Source organism: Saccopteryx bilineata, chromosome 6 (genome assembly GCF_036850765.1).
Source record: "Saccopteryx bilineata isolate mSacBil1 chromosome 6, mSacBil1_pri_phased_curated, whole genome shotgun sequence".
Classification (NCBI taxonomy): domain Eukaryota; kingdom Metazoa; phylum Chordata; class Mammalia; order Chiroptera; family Emballonuridae; genus Saccopteryx; species Saccopteryx bilineata.
Window position 1 is genome coordinate 14,536,064 of NC_089495.1, and position 19,565 is coordinate 14,555,628.

Here is a 19,565-nt window from a genome sequence, read left to right on the forward strand (position 1 = left end):
ATGACAGGATGCCTCATCGGGCTCTCTCTCACCTGGGCACTGACCAAACTTGTCACTCGGGCAGACACAGGTGTACTTCTCCCCTCTGGGGTCAGTGACACACTCCGATCCCTCCGGGCACGGACTGTCTTCACACCCATGGTGGATAAGCGGGCATTTTCCCTCTTTAAACAAACAAACAAAAAAGAAGACAGTAGAATGGAGAGCTAATTAATAGGGAATTCAAGAAAGGTGATCTCTACTGTGTAACCCTCAAAGACTGTACATGAAACTCGATGCTCATGCACTTCTGGGTTGCTGTTACCTTTGCAGAGACACACAGCCGTCCTCCGGTGACGCGGCGTCACAAAACTCAGCCTGGCCGTGCTGTGCGTCGACATGACGTTCTCATCCACAGACACCGTCTCGTCACAGAATTTCCGTGGGCAATCCAGCCCCGCGCAGAGCTTCTGGAAGACGTCCAATATCCGGACACCAATGATGTCTTCGATGTCGGTCGCGGACGCGTTGATCTTGTGCAGCAGCTGCCTGGTGGAGACCTGGGCGCCGCCCGGTTTCTCGATAAAAAGCAGGACATCCAGGTGGGGGTACGGCTCGGAGGGCTGCAGGCTGACGATCTGGATGTCGCTCCTCCGCACGCCCAGCACGTTGCGCAGCGCCCGCTGGAAGTTGCGCCAGTAGTCCCCGACGAACTCCTCCGGCGTGAGGTTGGCGAAGCGGATGGCGACGGTGTGGTTCAGCATCTCCTGCGTCACCTGCCGGATGTGCACCGTGACGTCGGCCGCCGTGGTGAACTTCCCGTCCGTCACGCTGATGTTGAGCAGGTACTGCCCCAGATCGAGCTTCTTGTGCGCTATCAGCTTACCCCCCGTGCTGGAGACGGAGAAGAGGCTGTCCATCTGGGGGTGCAGGCTGTAGGTTAAGGTGTCGTACACGTCTTGGTCTGTTGCGTGAATCTTCCCAATGACGCCGCCCGAGTATTCCTCTCCAAAAGCGGTGATGAAAATCTCTAGGGGCAAGATCGCGGGAGGATAGATGCTCTCTTCTATGACCCTGATGTCCACGTGGGTCAGAGATGACAACTGAGGCTTCCCGTTGTCGGCCACCTAGGAGAAAAGGAAAAGAAGACTCACTCCTGTTACTGTCATTGGTTATAGCTTCTTAATAAAAACGTACTCACAGTATTCAAGTTCTGAAAAAGGACCGATTATTAGGTACTTATTTCTCCACATTAGAAGCATATCAAGGGAAAGGATGTACACTCCTTGATATCCCTTTCACTAATCCTCACCGAAGTTTAGCACCAACCAGGTCTATGATTAAACAAACAAATCAACGAGCCCCCAAAAGTGCAGGGGAGTAAAAAATGAAGGCACGGCAAACAACAAAAAGGACCCTGATTCTATGCATCTTCTTTTCTCGTGAAATACAAGCTGTTTATACAGAAGAAGATAACCACCAGAGCAGCTCTTCTCCACGAAGCCACAATCAAATCACACAGACAGACAGACGGCAGTACCTTAACACGCAGCAGGTAATGGTCAATCAAATTACACAAACGACAGTACCTTAACATGCAGCAGGTAACGGTCAATCAAATCGTACAGACAGACGGCAGTACCTTAACACGCAGCAGGTAACGGTCAATCAAATCGTACAGACAGACGGCAGTACCTTAACACACAGCAGGTAACGGTCAATCAAATCACACAGACAGACGGCAGTACCTTAACACGCAGCAGGTAACGGTCAATCAAATCACACAGACAGACGGCAGTACCTTAACACGCAGCAGGTAATGGTCAATCAAATCGTACAGACGACAGTACCTTAACACACAGCAGGTAACGGTCAATCAAATCGTACAGACAGATGGCAGTACCTTAACACGCAGCAGGTAACGGTCTCGCACTTTCCGGTCTAGGGCAGCTGACGTCAGGAGGACTCCTTGCTGGTTAACTTCAAATGCCTTGTCATCATTTCCACTCTCAATAGTGAAGAAGAAGGGGGGGCCGTTGTGAGAAGAATCCTTGTCTGTCACAACCAGCTGTAGGACGCTGAAACCCACGGGTTTATTTTCCTGCACGGGACCAACGACAAAACGAAACAAAGCTTTCAACAAAACCAAATCTTTACGGTAAGAGACACATGCAAGTTTTCTAGAATATGAAATATATGAAAAGCAAAGCCTTGTTGAGGCTCCATTTGAAAGGAAGAGAGAGAAGACGGGGTGTGTGTGTGAAGAGATGGGGGGAGGAGGAGGAGGGAGGGGGAGAGAAAATGAGGCAGGAGGGGGGCGCCGTGGTGCGGGGGAGGGATGGAGCAGTGAAGTGGAATAGGAGGGGATGGAAGGGGGGTGTCTGGAGGAGGAGTGGGAGGGAGGAGGAAGGTTAAGACGAGGAAGGAGGAAGAGCAGGCCCAGCAGAAGACTAACCATCAGGCTAGTGAGAGTATCTTAAAGACCGAAGCACAAACAGAACAGAGAAAAGCGTAGTTGCGTCCCGGACACGCTCATCTTTTAGTATTGATGAGGACCCCTCTAATTTTACTCTGCTCGTTTTTCTATAATGTAGTCTTTGGAAAAGAAAGACATTTCAGATGAATAACTGAGGCCAACGAAATGAAGCACACCCCAAGATTACCTGGATAATCACACTATAGTTTCCCCTGGAGAAGACGGGAGCGTTGTCGTTGACGTCAGACACATCGATGTTCACCGTCGTGGTGTTGACTCTGGGTGGACTGCCGTTATCAGACGCCTGGACTGTGAGCGTGTAACCTGAAATCTTTTCGGGGACAAGACAAAGAGATGGCGTGTCCATTTTCACGAGGCCAAAGAACAGGGGTTAACCAGAAAGGTACTCTTGATACCCTGGAAGGGCAGATCCGAACACCCGAACACCCGTCACTGTCTGTCATGTCCTGTACGTGAGCAATCTCCTGACCCACACCAAGTACGTACAGCAAGCTCACTGCCAATGACGCAGCTACAGAACGGACTGCGTTTGCTCCACAGAGAAAGACACCAGTGGTGATTAGATTCTCTGATGCCTCTCAAATAGGTACTTGGTCTGTTAATGTGTCCAAACTTGAAAAACTTATGGGTCGATTAACAAAAATTAAGGCAGAAAAGTAATTCAAATGATGAGAAAAAAAAAATGTTAACATAGCTCCACGGCTGTAATCACAAGCAGACAGACGTTAAGCGGTTTCCCAACTCGAGTGCTTACTGCTGTTCAACCCCCAGGGCACCCCCACCCTCTCTCGTCAGGTTTATACTCGGACTGTAGTCAACTACCTACATCTCCAGAGACTGTCTCCTCGTGACTTCCTATTCCAAATAAAGAAAAACATGGAGTCCAGTACAGTAGCTTCTTTTCCAGGGCAGCTCCCTGTGAAGCCCCCTCTTCCACAGCGAGTGGTGGCAGAAGCCAGAATGCACAGTCCCAGAGCGCGTTCTGTAGGACATGCGTCAGGCTACAGACCCCAACAGAAAAGGGTTCTGACAAGCAACCAGCTTGGGAAACGCCACAGACCATCGCGTCTACTACCTTATAACGGACACGAGTGCATTAACGGATCTGATACATTCTTCAGTGAAAAATATAAATACTAAAGTTTGTTCTGCTCAGCAGTCCTGCAATCCTAAACATAACAGCCGTGCTTCCTACGCTCCTGGCAAGCCCCTGCTCAGGTATAACAGGTCACCATCTAACGGACCCTGTTAGCCTCTTCTACCTCCTCCCACCCCTCTGGTAGCCACCATACTGCTCTCTGTGTCTATCAGCTTTCTGTTTGTATGCCAGTCTTGTTTGTGCCTTTGTTACTATGTCTTACATCCAAATGAATTTAATAAAAATAAACTTGTTTTAAAGTAACAGGTCAGGGAAAGAATGAACGAATCGGGACTTTACAGCGATATCTCATCACTATCTCCCCCAATCCTGAGTCCAGATTTACCCACGAAATTGCATTCTTTATTATCGCCAACATCTAATTCCCCAAACCAAGGCTTCCTTCACTTCTCCACCTCTCTGAGGCAGCTCTAAGTGTGAGAGGGTGAGTGAGTGCTTGGGTGGGTGGACGGATGGACAGATGGATGGACACACAGGTGTCCAGCCTGACCTGCCTCTCCTCACTTGCTCACATGCACCCCAGCATCTCAGGTCGCTTCCATAACCATGTCCAGCGGCCTCAGCCATATGTTATTTCCAGCTTTCAAGTCGCAGCTTGACCAACCTCTCCAATTACTGGCTGAATCAATTTTATTCAAATATGCCATTTTCCTCTAAAAATCAGTGTATCAAAAACCATACTCAGTAACCTGTCCCCAGGCTAAGTTTACACCTGCCTCCCCTTCCTGCTCCTCCTGGGGGCCCTTCCTCCCGGCCACGGCACACTGGGAAGCATGGAGTCAGTCCCCGGGCACCACTGCGTCCCGTGGAGCGCCACACCTAAGCTCTGAGTCCTGATCTCTCCTTCACAAAGTCTCTGCTTTTGTCTTGTCACTCAACTGTCACTGCTACTTTCCCAGCTCAGACTGTCCCCGGTCTTCCAACCTCCCTGCACTCTCACTGCTCTAAACAATGCTGGGACCTACCGTAAAACTCATCTTCAGATTGTGTCTCCCAGTGGACCCCTGGACTTGTGAATCTTCAGTAACTCCCTCATGCCTGCAGCATCAAGTCCTAACTTCTGATCCTGGTCTGGTACACGGTCCAAAATCTGTTCTTAAAACACCCTCCTATCTCATCTTCCTCACTTCTTTGTGCGATCGCTCCATTCCAACCCAACTGAATAAAATCCCCGAAATGATCCCACGGCTTCCGACCTCCAAGCCCCGGTGCGTGCAACTCCTCGTCAGAAATTCCCTTCTCTCAGCACCTAGCGTTTTCCAGACGTCTGTTCTTATTTAACGCCCAGCGTCTGGCTCCGGAACTGCCTCAGAACACCGGTGCCAGCAGTCATTTCTTCCCGACTATAAACTTTTATCCTCAACCTTCACGTAAGGATGAAGCCCTATCTCTTACATTCTTACTGAATTTTCATTCTGTAATTGCCTTTCAGGTATTTACAGCTGGCTCCTCAGTCCCGAAGAACAAGGCAGGTCTAGCCTGTTAGTACCTCCCATCAAGCTGGCAGGTGTGAATACAAGCATCTCTAAGTCACTGCGTTGGTCATGTGTCAACTATCGCAGCCCAGTTTTCTGACTTACCGTTTCCCGGTCAAGAAGTTTGGTCACTTTCACTTCTCCCCTGGCAGGGTCGATCATGAAGGGACCTCCCTGGTTGCCATCGATGATTGAATAGTGGATGTGACTGTGTAGGGGTCCGTCAGCATCGTCAGCCACCACCTAGGAAACAGGACAACTTTTGCTCAGGAGACAGCTAAGGATGGGACAGAAGTCTTGAAGCAAGTGTCTGATAGCAACAGTGTTGGTATAAAGGCAATTACTTGTAACAGAGTCGGTAACTGGCCAAAGAAAAAAACATTTCCATATCTTCAAAGAAGGCCACCACAAAAAACACCAGACCCGTCTTGCTAAAGCAAACAAACAGAACAACAATAACAACAGCGCCTCCTGCAGGGATGGGGAGGAGAGAGCCGCAGGGGAGGGGTACACACCGTGACGACAGACTGCTCAAGCAGAGCATCCTCGCTGATCACGGCCGTGTAGGTGTCCTGGCTGAACACCGGGGTGTTGTCATTGATGTCCGTCACGTTGATGTTCACCGTGGCCATGTCACTTAAGGAAGGGGTGCCTCCGTCCGTGGCTTCCACAGTCAGGTAGTACTCATGGGAGCTTTCGTAATCCAGAGTCTCAATGACAAATATGGCCCCTGTGTGGAACATCAAAATTATGCCCAGCTCTTATAAATGCCACTGCTTTCTCCTACTTTGACTCAGACAAACACATTTTTGTGTATTTTTCTGAAGTTGGAAACGGGGAGGCAGTCAGACAGACTCCCGCATGCGCCTGACCGGGATCCACCTGGCATGCCCACCAGGGGGCAATGCTCTGCCCATCTGGGGCATCGCTCTGTTGCAACCAGAGCCATTCTAGCGCCTGAGGCAGAGGCCACAGAGCCATCCTCAGCGCCCGGGCCAACTTTGCTCCAATGGAGCCTTGGCTGCGGGAGGGGAAGAGAGAGATAGAGAGGAAGGAGAGGGGGAGGGGTGGAGAAGTAGATGGGCGCTTCTCCTGTGTACCCTGGCCGGGAATCAAACCCTGGGTTCCTGCACGCCAGGCCGACGCTCTACCACTGAGCCAACCGGCCAGGGCCACGGACACTTCTAACTCAGTTCCATTTTCACTTCAAAAATTTACTTGCCATTTATGTGCGTTTTCTAATTTCCTAACTCAACAATTAAAAATGATGAACGTGCCCATCCCTAGACACTTATTTCTCTTACATTATTGAAATTCTTTATGGCATTTGAGTTGCTTTCCCAATCAATATCATCAACACCCCTGCTATAAAAATGACTATTTTTTTTATCTCTTCTAAATCATAAATTTTAATTGAATTAAAAACACAAAACGTCTCCTCTTTTACTTTAGTTTCCTTTTCTTTCTCATAGTTTTATAGAAATATGCATCCTTTTTTAAAAAAAAAAATCTCTAGAACTATTTACATCCATCATTTAAAAAAATCCCTTTTTGATTTAACTCTTTAAAATCTTTCCTTTTCACCTTATTGATATATGTTAAAAATAGAGTTTAAAAGAGCATCCTCACACACTGAAATAGTGACATTCAATGAAATGTAGTTTGAAAGGAGCAACTTTTTACAATGTTCTAAGACTTACAGCTATTTAGACCACCAGTTAACAAGACCACGGAAGTATTTATGTGGCAAGAGTCTTAAGCTCTTCTGACTTTTGACCTTGTTGGCAGTCACCCAGTCAGTGTGATTCAAAGTACTTCAAATAAAAAAGTCAACTTTCTGAATTATCAGAGGCTCCCACAGAAACTAAGATCAAAGAGGTGGAAAATGCCGTTTTCCTTGGGAAGCTACTTCTCATGACTTTCCTTCGGAGGGGGGAGGGTGAAAAGTAGCCATTATGCAAGGTCCTCTACTCTCTCCCTGTCTTATCTTCACTAATTTATTATATCTTATCTCTTTACCTGACTACTAGAGTGTGATATTTTAATTTTCTATTTAATTTGCTTACAGTTGTAACAAATATATCAGAAATGTATTTTATTATGTAGAACTACAGTTTAAAATCTTTGAAACCACTTTAAAGTCCATTTAAAATAAAAATACAAAGAAAACTTGAGTTTTATCTTTTTAGCATATTCACTAACACGTCATCATCAGTCACTCCCTATCAGGTCAAGTGCTGGGCAATCCATGTTTTTTGGCGGAATATAGGGCGTCCTCTCATTTACATGGCGAGTTACCTGTTTTAGAATCGATGCTGAATTTCCCATGCTCATTTCCACTGATGACCGAGTAGGTGATTTCTGCATTCGCTTCGATGTCCCGACTTGCTGCATACACTTGGAGGACTTCCGTTCCAACGAGAATGTCCTCAGACACGGAGGCACTGTATTCACGGTATTCGAACACAGGTGGGTTGTCATTTATATCCAAAACTGACACGACCACCGTGCCAGTCGCTGTCAACCTCCTTGGCAAACCCTGGTCTACAGCTTTCAAGGTAAGGGTGTATACTGCCTGCAGTTCTCTATCCAAAGGCTTTTCTAACTGAATGATCCCGGAGAACTCGTTAATGGAGAACTGGCCGTCGGCAGAGTTCATCAGCGAGTAGGATATCTTCCGGTTCAATCCTGTCAAGAGACGACATCGTGGCAGAAAGTCTTATTTCACGGAACTTAAGGACAATGCGTTTCTGTAGAACACGCAGCGCACATATTAAAAATGAAAAATGTGAAAATACATTATTTAAACATTTTATGACTATAGTCCTAAAAACAGTAAATTTTTAGACTAATAATTTACTGAATTAAAGTAAATATAATTTTATAGTTATCTGGCTTTTTAAAACTATGTTTAACACACACGTGTGCATTAATATGCAGATCCACTAAAGTCTGTTTGTTATTTACCTTCAGTGACGCTTTATTTGAAAAGTAACATTTCTGCCCTGGCCGGTTGGCTCAGCGGTAGAGCGTCGGCCTAGCGTGCGGAGGACCCGGGTTCGATTCCCGGCCAGGGCACACAGGAGAAGCGCCCATTTGCTTCTCCACCCCTCCGCTGCGCTTTCCTCTCTGTCTCTTTCTTCCCCTCCCGCAGCCAAGGCTCCATTGGAGCAAAGATAGCCCGGGCGCTGGGGATGGCTCTGTGGCCTCTGCCTCAGGCGCTAGAGTGGCTCTGGTCGCAACATGGCGATGCCCAGGATGGGCAGAGCATCGCCCCCTGGTGGGCAGAGCGTCGCCCCTGGTGGGCGTGCCAGGTGGATCCCGGTCGGGCGCATGCGGGAGTCTGTCTGACTGTCTCTCCCTGTTTCCAGCTTCAGAAAAATGGAAAAAAAAAAAAAATTAAAAAAAAAAAAAAAAAAAAAGTAACATTTCTGCTGTTCTTTTCATTCTTCAGTATTAGTATGACTGAAGAAGTTATTTTTCTTCTCTGCTATCAAAAGGCTATAGCTATCCTAGACTTTTATTTCTCCACAAAAACTTGCAAGGTTTTGCAAAAACAATAGCAATATAGCAGTTGCTGCTGTTATGTTCCTATGATAGCTAAAATATCTTTATGTCACTAATGGTTTAACTTAAATAACACTTCACCAACTCAACAGCATATAAAGATCAGTTACTATGGTCACAAACCAGAATTTTCGGGACACCACATAGCTCAGTTCAGAGGGTACAATTTTGAGATATCAAATAGTCCTTGGAAGTGAATTCATTATCCTAAATATTTCATTCCATTTTTAACAGTAAAGAATGAAATGACACAGTGATGACGAGTTATTCGACATGGCATGAGGTACAATGAACTGAACAGTGTGGAGCTGGAATGTGTCGTACAACAGGGGTTCCTAGAATCTGGGCACACGGTGTGAAGAGGAAGCCCGTCCAGTACCTGTATCCGCATCTGTGGCCTGCACCCTGGTCAGCAGCGTGCCAGGCTCCGTGTTCTCGAACACGGTGATGGTGTAAGGGTCGGCGGAGAACTCGGGGGCATTATCATTCACGTCTTCCAACGTGAGCACGACGTTAGCTTGACAGAACCTTCCCCCTCCATCTGTGGCTCTGATGAGAAGATTATAAAAGGCTTGTTCCTCGCGATCAAGGGGGGCTGATGTTTTCAGTTCACCTAAAAAAACAAAACCAAACATAACAGGCTCACTTGAAACTTAAGATGTGCGCTCTAATACCAAATCTTACATCTTCCCCGTTTCCCTTACAATGACAAAATCCGAGTCACAACTTTCCTTGGGGGAACAGTTTTATCAACGACAGAATCTGCACGAGCAGAGTGGGTTCCTGGTTTCGGAACCCAGCCAAGTGCTGGCTCTTTAAGTCATACAGCTCTCGAGGCGAGCATCTCCTGCGTTATACATAGTATCACAAAAGCAAAATAGCTACTTAATTGGCCAAATTTTAAAATGTTTAAAAATGACTCAAAATATTAGATGCATATCTTCATAAATAGTTCTTTGGTGGGAGAGAGCTGAGTAGTAAACTATTACTTGACCCCAATTAAAAAAAAATTGTAGGCCCTGGCCGGTTGGCTCAGCGGTAGAGCGTCGGCCTAGCGTGCAGAGGACCTGGGTTCGATTCCCGGCCAGGGCACATAGGAGAAGCGCCCATTTGCTTCTCCACCCCTCCGCCGCGCCTTCCTCTCTGTCTCTCTCTTCCCCTCCCGCAGCCAGGGCTCCATTGGAGCAAAGATGGCCCGGGCGCTGGGGATGGCTCTGTGGCCTCTGCCCCAGGCGCTAGAGTGGCTCTGGTCGCAACATGGCGACACCCAGGAGGGTCGCAACATGGTGACGCCCAGGATGGGCAGAGCATCGCCCCCTGGTGGACAGAGCGTCGCCCCTGGTGGGCGTGCCGGGTGGATCCCGGTCGGGCGCATGCGAGAGTCTGTCTGACTGTCTCTCCCTGTTTCTAGCTTCAGAAAAATGCAAAAAAAAAAAAAAAAAAAAAAAAAAATTGTAAGAGAAAAACAATACTAACAATTTAAAGATGTATAACATACCATGAGTTATTTTAACAAATATGCTAAATTACAAATTTGTGATCATAAATTCATGAAAGCAGGCTGTATGTAAAATAGATAAAGTAAAAGTCTGAAATATGCTTTAATTTCTCAGGTTTTTTTTTAAGGTGATAAAAACAATTTTAAGTCCTTGCTGTTGATTTTTTTAATCTCACCCCAAATTTTACACATTAAATTACTCTTTAGGGTTCTAAAAGATGTTAATTTTGCAGCATTCGAGTACATTTTACAAAAACAAAACGTAATTTTAAAATTTGTGAGTAATCTAATACTACCCACGTATATTATTTTTTTTGGAACATGGTTAATGCGGCCCCAAACTCCATCATTACCTGTGTCTGGATTTAGTTTGAATTTTTCTGCACCTGGACCAAACAATGTGTAAGTAATTTCCGCGTTGGAACGGATATCCGCATCCGTAGCAGAGACCTGCAGGATCAGTTTCCCAGGGAAGGCATCTTCTGGAATCGTGTCTGAATACAAGGCCTACAAAGATTTGAAACAACGCCATTAACACTGAGAGTCAACACGGCTGCCAAGGGAGGAACAGAAAACGAATCGCTGAACTCTGGCCACAGAAAACGTGGGGAAATGATTCAAGTTAAAACAACGCCACGATGCTGAAAGAGTCTGAACTGGCATTTCACCCTCAGAGCTCTGACTATGTGCTTTGTGTCTTTGACTCGATTCACACTTAGTTTAAATTCTTATGAGAAAATTTACATAGTGCTCCGTAATTACCTGAAGATTGGAGAGAACAGATGCTTGTCACCTCATATCTACTAGTTTCCGATACAGAAATTGATTGTTTGCAATTGTTCTTAACACACAACCAAATCAATGCAGCTGAGGAAGAAGCCATTTTCGTGTCCTGGGAGAGAACAAAGGTTCCAGCCAGGGGCCACCTGAGGGTGGGAGGAGCCCGACGCTCAGGCAGGAGCGTGACGCTCAGGCCGGGTCTCTTCTAGTATCTGCTCTAGCCTCTCAATTCATATCCAACCCAACTCTCAAATGAAGGGTTATTTCCCGTTCCAACTATTCAGAAACCCATCCCATAAACCAAAACATGAGACAGATAAGATTTTGTTGAATTTATTTTCTTAACTCAAACTCAATTTTAGGCAAAGAACTACATTTTATTACTCAAGAAACAGAGTATTTTACAATCCTGATGATTTCAAATGAGCTAGTGTCCTAATCTTATTACCCGCCCCAGAAACGAATGTCAAAAAATGACAAAACACACATTTAGCTTCTGTAAGATTGAACTGTGTAGAGAACATACTATCCCCAGCATGGCGCACACGGGCTGGGATGAGCTCCTCGGTGCTGGGAGCTCCACCCCCCCCCCCCCAGGGAGTCCTGTCCTTTCTCCTGAGCACAGCTCTGCTCCCTTCCTCAGCACCCCGTGCTCCGGGCAGCCGCAGCCTCCTCCGACCCTGCTGTCCCTCTTCAAAACCTCTCACCCCTCCACCCAGCCTTCCCTCCTCCGGCCACATTCCTCTTCCCTCCTTTCACTCTCAACTTTCCAAATATATTTTCTCCTTGGATCTCCCTGTTTAATCCCGAGCACCCAGGCATCCATTCATCCACACCACCACTGAGACCACTGTCTCTGAGCTCCTTGATTCACACGGTCTGTTCCAATCTCTCACATCCTGCTCGCACCCGCCTCCTAGCCACGCCCCCTCCCCTCCCCTCTCAGAAACCCCCCAGACAGGACTGCTGCATTCTCTTCCTTCATCTCTGCTTCCTCCTCCTCCTTCCTCCCTTGGGAAATACCTATCTGCTCTTCCCCCTTTTCTTATTATCCTCTCAAATGAATTAAATGCTCAGTTATCTGAAAGAACTGCCAAATTTATATGTATCCTCCCCTAATATCCATCCTCAACCTTGCCATCTCTAAGTCACTAAAAAATATTCAGCTCAAGGCCCTGGCTGGTTGGCTCAGCGGTAGAGTGTTGGCCAGATGTGTGGAAGTCCCCTGGTTCGATTCCCGGCCAGGGTACACAGGAGAAGCGTCCATCTGCTTCTTCACTCTTCCCCCTCTCCTTCCTCTCTGTCTCTCTCTTCCCCTCCCGCAGCCAAGGTTCCACTGGAGCAAAGTTGGCCCCACGCGCTGAGGACAATTCCATGGACTCCGCCTCAGGTGCTAGAATGGCTCCAGCTGCAGCAGATCAGAGCCCCACATGGGCAGAGCATCGCCCCCTGGTGGGCATGCCGGGTGGATCCCGGTCAGGTGCATGCAGGAGTCTGACTGCCTCCCCACTTCTAACTTTGGAAAAATACAAAAATAAATAAATAATATTCAGCGCAACGTCTCGTTACATTACACTGAAGAGATCGAGAATGGAGCCCCCGACGTGCTTTCCCTAAAAGCAACTCCCCTCCAGGCTTATCTTTGGTCTGTGCCCCCTTCACCCATTAGTGTTGACCTTGACGTGACACACCTGCCATGCTGTCACTTCCAGGTAGGACCAGGTGCCATCCCAGTGTCCCTGTCCTTTCCTCTTTCTGCCCTCTCTGCTTACTCTCTGTAGCGCCCTTGCTGTCACTGTTCCTCATCCAAATGGACACGATACTACCAAACACACCTTCCTTAAGCAACGCCTGCCCATGTCCTCTCCACCTTTTAAATGGAAAAGGGTTCAGAGTCCTTCCCTGCTCTAGGATCGAGGCCTGGTGCCCCGGAAGGACATCTGCAGCCTCTGTGACCCAGTTAAGCCTCAGCCCCCACTGCCGTTCCGTGTCTACTCGGTCATCCAATCACCACCTCCCACAGGTGAGCGTTCCTCACTCTCCAGGCGAGACCAGGTGCGAGCAGTGCTCCCAGCCTGCTCAGGGACGCTGCAGGGATCGCTCCTGCTCAGTCCCCACCTGGTGCCCTCGATGGGGACAGCTCTGCTTTGAGATATTTGATCGCATATGAAACGGCAGCTGCTCAGTCGCAGGAACTGCACTACAAACCTCCTAGTTTCTCCACTGTGTTAAGACCGAATGCCCCCAAAACCGGACAAGCGGAACTGAGCTCTGTAAAAAGAACTGCTGGCCTGATATTTCCTCCAGAATTACCTCATTCCTAAATGAAGGCAATCTCTTCCTAAATACTTCACAGGGCACTGTGAGAGTTAAACAACTATAATCCTGTCTGTAATTTACAACATTTGGAACAATTTTTAAGCCACTTAGCACTCCCTAAAACCACTCCGGCGCTGATCCGTCTCCTGCACCGTCTCCCCCTCACCTCCGCTTACGCGGCCAGAGGTGACGGTACGAGACACATCGCGGCGACGCCACGGCATCACCTGACAGACCCACCGGGAGGTTTAAGACGAAATCTGAAGTCATAATTTAGAAACTTAGTGAGAGAGCAGCCTACCTTTTCACAAACTGGACTGTTGTCATTTGCATCAAGAACTTTCACTTCCACTATGGCTTTGGATGAGAAGGTCCCATCAGTGGCTGTGATGGTCAGAAGGTAATTGTCCGTTTGCTCCCTGTCCAGGGGCTTCTTCACGTACACCTTCCATTCATTCTGTACATTCTCAACAGCAAACTGCCCCAAAGGATCCCCTCCTGGTAAATTAATGAAGGAAGATGACAGTCAAACTTGTTGAAAGAAATAATAGAAAGAAAGAAATAATAGAACTGAATTATACAATAGATATATAATGTTACGGCTTAAAAGAGTTAAGTTTTAAAAATCATTACATTTGCACATGGTATATCGATTTTCCCATTAAAATTTGTATTTAAGCACAGCACTAAACCAAATCAAATATGAAGACTACTAAACAATACTTTAGCGTCCACTGAAACTACAGTTTTTCTATTTAATTACTATATATTTATTATACCTTAAGCATAAAGTTCAAATGGAATGAGTCATAAAAATAAAAACAGCCTGATGAAACAGTTACCTTCACTCAGGCAAGGAAGTTGAAGTGTAGCTTAAGAGGTGTTATTTTCACTTATTTTAGATATGTTTAACTAAAATCAAACCGCTTACCTTCCAACTCCCATAAAATACCTATCTTGGAATTTACACTTCCAATGTATTTAATTTTAAATTACACCATTTAGATGACGTCAGAGTTAAATTACACCATTTAGTTTAGATTTATTTTTTTTACCTGTTATGTAATATGTAACTTGTTTGTTAATTTCTTCAGAATCGGCATCCGTGGTACTCAGAATGGCAATTACACCACCGGGTGGGTCGTCTTCGCTCACAGTCCCTTTGTAAATCTCCGCCGTGAACCGTGGGGGACTGTCGTTGACGTCGGTGACGGTGACATCCACGATGGCCGTGGAGGACAGCTGCACCTTTTCTCCATGATCAGACGCGACCACTTTAATCTGATAACTGTCTCTCTTCTCATGGTCAAGCTCCTTGAGGGTTGTAATCCAGCCTGTTTCCATGTTAATGGCAAAAGATTCGATGACTTCCACACTCTGCGACTGGTCTAGGCTGTACATCACTTGACCGTTGGTTCCTGAGTCGAGATCCGATGCCCTGACCTGGATGACCCTACTTCCCGCTGGCTGGTTTTCAACAATAAATGCCTCATACGGGTTAGACTCTAAGACGGGGCTATTATCATTTGCATCTTTCACTTGGATACTAACGTCCACAGAAGCCACCACCTCATAGTCATCGTGAGCGCACCTGGCAAGGATGGAAAACTGGTACCACTTTGTGGTCTCGTGATCGAGAGCCTTCTCCAGTTTCAGTCTCCCGCTCTGCCTGTCGATCACGAAGAACTCGTCCCTGTTACTTTCGGGAGTGTTCCCTTTGACGAGGTTGTAGAGGACGGGGCCGCTATGTTCTGCTCGGATGAGATCGATTTCTGCTCCGATAGGCATGTCCTCTGAGACGGTGTAGGTGTAAAAGGGCTCTGAGAATCTGGGAAGCTGCATTTCTGGTGGGAGTATTTTAACATAGACGGGAACAACAGACTCTTTCGGTGGAGACCCGTTATCCACAGCCCTCACGAAGAAAGTGAAGAACTCATTTTCTAAGCCAATCAAGCTTTCCTTTGTGGCAATTACGCCCGAGAGCTTGTTAATTTCCAAATTCTCTTGGACGCTTTCAGAATCTGCTTCAATGGCGTAGGTGACATCGGCATTGGATCCCTCGTCAGCATCACTGGCGAGAACCTTCACGACGGATGTCCCTTTGGGAGCATTGGCTCCGATGTTGACTTCATACTTGGTTGCTCGGAACTGCGGCGCGTTGTCATTGTCATCGGTGAGGATGACGTTAATGGTGCAGAAAGCCACTTTCCCTCCAGCATCCTTAGCCATTAAACGGACTGCGATTACCTTCTCCGCTGGGACTTCTCGATCCAGTTTTTCCAAGGTAAATATCTGTCCTCTCTCGTTTGTGTAAAATCTGTCTTTGGCAAAGTCATTCACAATATGGTATGTTATGTGGCCGTAAACACCGGAATCTCCATCAGTCGCTTTGACCTCGATCACGAGGGTGTGTAAGGGGGCGTTCTCAGCGAGCTCCACTTCATACTCATTCTGAAGGAAAACAGGACTGTGCAGATTGCCCCCGATCACCGTTACGTGAACCTGAGCTGAACTCCGGAAAACGCCATCTGAGACGGAAACGTTGAGGCTGTAGAACGGCTTCAAGGTGTGCCGGCGGAGGTTTGAGAGCGTGATGATCCCCGTCTCACTGTCAATGACAAAGTTCTTGTGGTCATTGCCAGACAGGATGGAATATTCCAACTTGTCGACGTCCGAGCTGTCTGCGTCCCAGGCTTTCACACAGGTCACAAAGTGCCCATGGGTGGCTTGCTCACTAATTTTGGCCTCGTAAATCTGTTGGTCAAACAGGGGCGGGTTATCGTTGAGGTCCGTGACATCCACTGTGACGATCACCTCGCTGCTCAGCGGGGGCATGCCTCCGTCCACAGCCCTCACAAAAATCTTATGCTGATGGAGCTGCTCGTAATCCAAGGTTCTGACGAGCGAGATGAGCCCGGTGCTGCTTTCGACGTGGAAATGGTCGTGGCTCTTGCTGTGATTCCCAAACATGTGATAAGAGATGCCTCTGTTGGGTTCCGAATCGGAATCCGACGCTCTAACCCGGACGACGGACGTCCCGATTACGACCGCCTCAGACAGCGTCGCGGCATAAGACTGCTGGGCAAACACAGGAGGGTTATCGTTGATGTCTTCCACTATTATGTCAACAAACACTTCCGCGTGGGCACCCGTCAAGGAGTCAGTGGCTCGTACGCTCAGTTTATATGCTGGGTGGGACTCAAAATCCAGGGGCGCTATGACGTGGATGACTCCAGTGTTGAAGTTAATCGTGAACTGGCTGAAAGGATCGCCATCGGTGATGCTGTAGAACACCTTCAACCCTTCCGGACTGTTGGCTTGGACGTGAACCACGGGGCTGTGCACCTGGATGTTCTCGGGGATCTCCGCGCTGTAGAAAGGCTTTTCGAACACAGGCATGGCTTTATTCATCACAGTGATCGGAACTAGGACTTCAGCCGAGAAAGCTGGGCTTCCTCCATCTTTTGCAACCACGGTGATAAGATACTGTTTATTTAAGGTGTCGGGTTCAAACTGCTTTTTCAGTGAAATTTCGCCTGAGGGTCCGATTTGAAAGTGCTCATGATGTTCCTTAAGGTAGTAATGCACTTCCCCATTTTTGCCACTGTCCCTGTCCACAGCAGTAACATAGCGAATAATATGGCCCACCTCCGTATCCACCTTGACGACAGCATAGTAAGGAAGGTTGACAAACACAGGGGCATTATCATTTTGGTCTTCAATGGTGACCTTCACAATGACGTGGGCCACTTCGGCAGGCTTATGCTCTTGGGTCACTTCCACGACCACGTCAAATGCCTCCTGCTGCTCCCGATCGAAGGGTATGCCGGTGGTCGACAGGACTCCTGAAGTGCGGCTGATTTTAAACCTGCGATCTGGGTTGAGGATGCGATAAAACAGAGGCTCGTTGATTGGATTCCCAATCGCAGTGATGACAGCTAACATTCTGGCTTCCGTGGAATTCTCTTTCACGACTGTGGAGTAGAAATCTTGGGTGAACTTGAGTTGACTTTCTTTGCTTTCTTTCACGTTGATTTTCACAGATGAAAAGCTGGCAAATCTGCCGTCAGAAGCTCGAACACTGAACTCATAGCGGCTTCTCAACTGGGTTGTGTTCTGTACCGTGATAGAGCCCGTCTTGTGGTCCATAGAAAACTTCTCCCCAATGTTGCCTTCGGTGATGGAGTACATTAACTGTGAGAAGGCGCTTGAGTCAGCATCGGTAGCGTTGACTGTGATGACTTTGACTCCTTTGTACGTTGGCAGCAAAAGAGATGCTTCATACAGTGACTTGGAGAACACAGGAGGGCAGTCATTAATGTCAATCACGTGGATAGTCACATTCGCTGCATACTCAGCAAATAAACGTGGCGTTCCCATGTCATGCACTTGCACAGTGAAGTGAAAAGTCCTTGTTTCCTCATAGTCCAAACTTAGTACTGTATGAATAGCGCCGGTGCTGGAATCAATAGCAAAATATTTGTGTATAGATGGTTCAACAATGCGGTAAACAAGCAAAGCATTTGACTCTTTATCGGCATCAGCTGCCCGAATCACTAGCGGGACGTTCCTGTCCGTCAGGACCACGCTGTTAATGGAAGCCGACTCGCTGACGAGTCCCGTGTATTCTGCCTGCGTAAAAACAGGCAAGTTGTCATTTTCATCCTGCAGATGCACCAGAACCGTTGTGTTAGCAGATAAGCCGGCCATATTGGTCCCTTGTATTGTCAATGTATAAATGGGCAGAGTTTCAAAATCCAGGGCTTTCTGAGTGATGAGACTTCCAGAGTGTGGATTAATATTAAAAGCATCACCTATATTTCCATCTTTTATCTCATACACCACCGATGACTGACTATGGGCTGTGACCATTCCGACGTAACTCCCTATGCTGATAGTTTCACTAATTTCAACAGAATATTCTTTCGATGTGAACTTGGGCGAGGCGTTGTCAGCAATTGTGACAAAGATATGCACAGAAGTTATCTCACTCATCGGCGGACTGCCTCTATCTGTAGCTTTTACCATTAGGTCATATTCCACTTGGTTACTTCGATCTAATTCTTTGGCAGTTTTGATAGAGCCCAAGATGGGATCAATTGTAAAAGAATTTCCAATATTTCCTGGGAGGAAAAAGAAACAAACTCATGTTAGAGAAAACTACAACTAGAAGTGCTATTTGCTAATACAGAAACAAATGAAGGTATCTTTAAAAATCGTATTTTGAAATTAAGTAGAAATGCAGGGATTCAGATGTTGATAATCTCAACATTAGAATGGAACTTTTTCATTTTTCCACTTGTTTCATCTTCATCCACCTAAAATGAAGCAGGTTTTCCAGAGTTTTGTCCACAAATTATGAAAAGCAAGCAAGAGAAGAAGTATCACTCTGCATCTAACACCAAACTCACTCTTCTGCTTGAACCAGAAATGTGCTATGTAATGAGATGGGTACCCTTTCATAAAGCAGTTAAGTTCAAAATTTTCCAAGAGTCTCTTAAAAACCCTTTGGAACATATTTATATTTTCAGCATTTATCACTTGAAAATGCTCAAGGTTCTTATTCTTTATTAAACAGAAGACTTCAAGTCATTAAGAAAGTTCGGCAAACTTCAAGAGAATTGTCCCTTATTTTAAATATTCAGGGACTTGATAAATAAGCTTCTACATAGCTTATCCCACATCATCGGTTTTGAAGATTTCAATAATATTCTCTTCTGGATCTTTTTCTGGTCAATTGATTCCCTCGGTCAGTGGTTCTCAAGTCAGAGTGGTTGTGCCCAGAAGGGGACAGTCTGGAGACATTTTTGGCTACATTTTGGGGGAGAGGGTGCTACTAGCATGCACTGGGTCGAGCCCAGGGATGCTGCTAGACTTCCACAATACACAGGATGGCCCCACAGCAGCGGATGTTCGGTTCAAAAAGTCAGTAGTGTCAAGGCTGAGAAACTCTAGTCTAACGCAGATCGTTTTTACTGAATTTTCATTACACCGTTCCCACCTGTATTATATACATGTATTTTTCTGCAAATGCAATGCTATAATCTCCCATTGTTTTGTATCATCGATAGAAATCTCTCTAAGGAAACCAGCCGTTCACTACAGTTTAGCAGTTAACTGTCTCTCTGAACAGGTCAAGGCAGTGTGAGCGTTTGACCCATCCATATACCCTTCATCCCTTTTCTGTTCTATAAACAAGAGTCCAGATCCGTTATCCTAGTCATAGAACTGAATTTCTTGTTCCCAAATGGGCTATTACACTTCCCCCAAAAGAAGGCTGACTTGCCACTT

At 46.7% G+C, this 19,565-nt stretch overlaps 1 protein-coding gene across 6 annotated transcripts in view; it reads right to left on the bottom strand.

Annotated features, from left to right (window-relative positions):
* FAT1 (FAT atypical cadherin 1) overlaps positions 1-19,565 on the bottom strand; it is a 130,836-nt gene that overhangs the window by 15,768 nt on the left and 95,503 nt on the right. For all 6 annotated transcript variants that reach the window (XM_066236063.1, XM_066236065.1, XM_066236067.1 and 3 more), the window contains exons 10-20: positions 14,330-18,397; positions 13,576-13,772; positions 10,529-10,682; positions 9,057-9,290; positions 7,409-7,798; positions 5,626-5,840; positions 5,216-5,353; positions 2,643-2,786; positions 1,883-2,080; positions 305-1,106; positions 33-164 (exon numbers count right to left, since the gene is read on the bottom strand). In XM_066236063.1, the coding sequence (XP_066092160.1) occupies positions 33-164; positions 305-1,106; positions 1,883-2,080; positions 2,643-2,786; positions 5,216-5,353; positions 5,626-5,840; positions 7,409-7,798; positions 9,057-9,290; positions 10,529-10,682; positions 13,576-13,772; positions 14,330-18,397 (6,672 nt within the window). The remainder of the gene's footprint in view (positions 1-32; positions 165-304; positions 1,107-1,882; positions 2,081-2,642; positions 2,787-5,215; positions 5,354-5,625; positions 5,841-7,408; positions 7,799-9,056; positions 9,291-10,528; positions 10,683-13,575; positions 13,773-14,329; positions 18,398-19,565) is intronic.